This window comes from Emys orbicularis, chromosome 9, assembly GCF_028017835.1.
Source record: "Emys orbicularis isolate rEmyOrb1 chromosome 9, rEmyOrb1.hap1, whole genome shotgun sequence".
NCBI classification, from domain to species: Eukaryota; Metazoa; Chordata; order Testudines; family Emydidae; genus Emys; species Emys orbicularis.
Window position 1 is genome coordinate 39,878,066 of NC_088691.1, and position 3,988 is coordinate 39,882,053.

General features: G+C 51.7%; 1 protein-coding gene across 2 annotated transcripts; it reads right to left on the reverse strand.

The window, feature by feature from the left end:
• Positions 1–368: 368 nt before the first annotated feature.
• On the reverse strand, positions 369–3,988 carry LOC135883638 (thymosin beta-15A homolog). 2 transcript variants are annotated; one of them, XM_065410863.1, is made up of 3 exons: positions 3,927–3,988; positions 2,289–2,393; positions 369–911 (listed from the first exon to the last, which is right to left on the reverse strand). In XM_065410863.1, the coding sequence occupies exons 2-3, from the start codon at positions 2,386–2,388 to the stop codon at positions 874–876; spliced, it is 138 nt and encodes a 45-aa protein (XP_065266935.1). In that variant the 5' UTR covers positions 2,389–2,393; positions 3,927–3,988; the 3' UTR covers positions 369–873. The 2 variants fall into 2 exon arrangements, with proteins under 2 accessions (XP_065266935.1, XP_065266936.1); XM_065410864.1 differs by lacking the exon at positions 3,927–3,988 and adding an exon at positions 3,381–3,437.

Below are 3,988 nucleotides of genomic sequence, written 5' to 3' on the forward strand. Positions count from 1 at the left end.
ACCCGCCGATTCAGGTAGGTAGTGTAGACCTAGCCTCAGTAACATCAGCAGAATACCCTGTGAGCAGGAGTATTACATAGCCTTAAGTTTCTCTCAGCCCATGAAACAGGAGCTCAGCCCTACCCAGAGGGTGACTAACACTGACTGAGTTGTCTTTAAGCACCATAAGGAGCCTCAATATGGTTGTGGGCTAGCATTACAAGTCAAAAACATCAAGGGCAGGGATGGGAAGCACCAGCATGGAAGCAACAGAGAGCAGACTTCTCTACCATATCTCCTGCCCAAGCTCAGTTGCAGCACCAACGCCTCCTGACAGGTCAACAGCAAAACAAGCTGAAGAGCCAGGAAAGAAGCCTGGAGTCCTTAAGTAGATCATTATATTTTTTTTATTTTTATAATAAACTTTTCACTTTATTTCAAGGAAGACAAAAAATTGTGACTGAGGCTGCAGAAACACCATTGTGAGCAAATATGCCAGACAGACCCAGGTCAGTAGGCCAAAGGCCAAATCAGAAGAATTTCACCCCCCTCTCCCCGCACACCACATAGCAGAAGGGGTCTCTGTACCCAGGAGCTCCCATAGCCCTCTGCTTCCCTCTTCTCCTCCCTCATTGCATTAGAGCAAGATCAGTGCTGTAAACAGGAGGGGGCCAAGCAGAAAAGGTGGGGTTGGGTCAGGCTACTGATGGATTCTGAAAGGACTATGCTTCATTCCTCCACCTGCCAAAGCAGCTGGCACAGTGGGACAACAAGGTTAGAAGTTGCAGCATTTTTCTATACAGGTAGATGTAATTTAAAAAAAAAAAAAAAAAGACAGATTTAATTCAAAGCAAAAAAATTAAGTGGTGGCTCTTCCTGCCATGCCATCTCCCTCTATGAAGACTTCACGCATTCCTTCTCCTGCTCGATGGCTGAAAGAGAAGAGAGTTCTATTAGCCTCTCTGCCGTAATGCTAACCCCTTCCTCAAGGGTTGGGACAATACAGCATAGCTGCTCTACCTGCAGAGACAGCCCCATATATGGCTATCATCTCTAGAGCTGCCAAGCCTTGACAGTGAGTCAATACACTAGCACCTTACAGGTCAGGCTGAGGAGCATCCAAATCCTGGGCAAGCATTGAGGTAGGTAGGTGTGTGTGCGCTGCATAGTTTTAGAGATTTGAGTTGTCCTTCCCCTCCCCCCATATCTATCCCCCCCACCAACAGTCAGTGCTACAACAGAACATGTTTACAAGAGGACTATTCCTATGGAAAGCTTTAAGACCCAGTTTTCATGGAGTGTCCATGACAGAGGAACATTGCTGCTGCCCAGGTCAAATTGGAAAGGAGTCAGTCCTGAGAATTCACTGCTCTTCAGTGAATTCTTAACACCTAGTGAGATGGACAAGTACCATCCCATTCTGCAGATAGGAAGGAGAAAGGTGAAGTGACTTGTCTAGACCATTCAGCCTCAAACTTAAAGCACCAGTTCTTTGCATGTAGTTAGGCAGCTGCCTACAGTACTCACTATTGTATTTGTTATTTCAAAAGACCCCACCATAGCACAGTACAGTTACCTCAGCAAACATGTCTGAAAGACCTGAACAGGTAGGCTTAAAACAGCAAAGTGCAATAAGAGCTAGAAACCCTCTTACTACTAAAAATGTGTTTTAAGATACCAACAACTTCCCCCAGCCAGAGGTGTTTGTGTCATTCTAGCTCTTGCTGAGGCTCAGATCTTATCTGCAGTTAAAAAAAAAACAAACCAAACACAATATTTTTTGATTGGAACAAAACCCAGACCCAAAATGCCTCAGCCTGCCAGATTCCTCAGTGATGAGATCAGCACAAGCACATCCGCTCCCACTTGACACTCCTACACAGCCAGAATTGGAAGTCTGTGTCACAACAAAATGCTAATAGGAGACCCGTGTTTTGGAGTACCAGGCTTTGGGCAGTTCTGCCAGTCCCCTTGCTTTGGGCAGTTCTGCCAGTCCCCTTGCTTTAGAACAGATTTCCTCTTCCCTTCTATCTGGACACCAGACCATTTGGACAGAGGCTCACATCACAAGAGTAACTAAAAACTTCAATTCAGCTTCTTCAGACAGTTCTTATACTTGCCAGGCCATACTTCTCGCTGGCAGAAGCGCTAGACCCAACTTAAAGCCACCAGCAGAGAACCTGGAATTCATGACATGTTGCTGTAAGGAGGTGGTCATCCATTAAGTTGTCCATGCATACAAAGATTTAGGAACCACTTAACTGCTCAGCCCACCCTCCCCCTCCAGAAAGAGGGAACTGGATACTTACTCTCCTTTGAAGGGAGTGTGTTCTTCTCCTCCGTGTTGGTCTTTTTCAGCTTCTTCTTGTCAAATTTCTCAACTTCAGAGAGGTCTGGTTTGTCACACATTTTAGCTAAATGAGTAAGATAAGCAAGTTACAACCCATCCCTGCAAGGGAAATCCCAGGTAGCATGTGCCAAGTTACACAGCCAGAACCCTCTGGGGAGAGTGACCAGATGTAAGAGTATGACCTGCCTGGCTGATGATTTCTTGTATATTAGCAAAGCACTCAGGATTCAGCTCAGACTTCAAGCAGTGATAAGGGACGGGCCTTTGAGACAGCACAGCTAGCAAGGCCACGTGTCAGAATATGGATGGAGGAAAAGCCCATAAGGGAGTTTCATTTTAAAAGAGGCTGATTAGGACAAGAGACACCCCAACTGATTTGGGTTGGGCACCAGAGCCCTGTCTCCTATGCTTGAAGTGATAGGAGCCTAATACAAAGAGATCTACTCCTAATAGTGAAGAACTACACTGTTCTCTGAGACAGGAGCAGAGCCAGATCGGCATTATCCTCCCCTTTATCAATACCTGCCTCTTCCCCAACCTACGTGGTAGAGAAGCAGAACCTTCCATCACCCACCACTCCTGCCAGTCTACACATCTAGAGACCCAGCCAAGTGTCCTCTGCTCTCCATTCAGCCTCACAGCCTAGGTTACAGCCAAGTGCTCCTACAGGACAGGAGTGCCTGAGCAATGCCACCTAGCTCCCCCAGCCCAGCTTATGTCTCTCTGCCGAGCCAACATTTACACCCGTTGTAAGGATTAGTGTCTCCATCAATGCATAAAAACCCACTGCCCAGCTTCCCTCCCATTAGCCGCGGCTGCAGCCGCCCAGACAGGGACCCCAAAGACTCCGCGGTGCTCCACGGGGGGCAGTGGGGCGGAGCTCGCCGCCCCCCTAGCGCAGGGAGCAGTGCTGTGGGGAGAGGGGCTTAAGCCCCCCCTGCTGCAGCCGGACACACCCGCGATCTCCGGCGCAGGGCGGGCGGTAGAGCCCCTCCCCAGACTGCGGAGCCGGAGGACAATGGGCAGCGCGCGGGGAGGAGCCGAGACCCACCCAGGACAGAGGCTAGAACCCGAGGCTCTCCACGCAGCACCCCCGGATCGGCGGCTCCCCGCCCCCCCCGGCACCGCCCTCCCCCCGCCCAGTTCACAGGAGAGGGACGCTCCCGCAGCCCGCGCCTCTGGGCGGCAGTTTCCGGCCCATCCCTGCCCCGGGCGCTTTGCCCTCGGCAAGGTTGGGCTGTTCCCCGCCCAGCCCTGCCACATGGAGATAGCTCCGCGGGGGGAGGGGGGGAGGAGGGAGAGAAACAGCTCCCCCCCCCCCCCCCAAAGAGCCGGCTACACCCAGTAGCGCAGCCGCCCCCACCTCCCAACAAAAAGGAGGCTCCACCAGAACAAAAAGGAGGCTCCACCGTTCATGCAACGGGAGCAGCCCCTGCAGTGGGGCATCTCCGCCAGGGTCCCCCGTGCATGCAACAGGCAGAAACAGCAGCTGCCGCCAACGCCCCCCTTCCGGCCCCCGGTACGTGCAATGGTGCACCTCCAGCAGCACCCCGGGTGCATACAATGGGGGCTGCACGCGGACTGGCACGCCCCGTACCTGCTGTGCTGGTAGTGGCGCTGCCCAGAAAGCTACTGCAATCGCTCAAGTGTCTGCTACTC

What these genes read in the sequence shown, in the direction of transcription:
- LOC135883638 (XM_065410863.1), bottom strand. Translation starts at nt 2,388, where the DNA reads ATGTGTGACAAACCAGACCTCTCTGAAGTTGAGAAATTTGACAAGAAG. An exon ending in CACACTCCCTTCAAAGGAGA is followed by an intron (nt 912 to 2,288) that starts GTAAGTATCCAG and finishes CTTCTCTTTCAG; the next exon opens with CCATCGAGCAGGAGAAGGAA.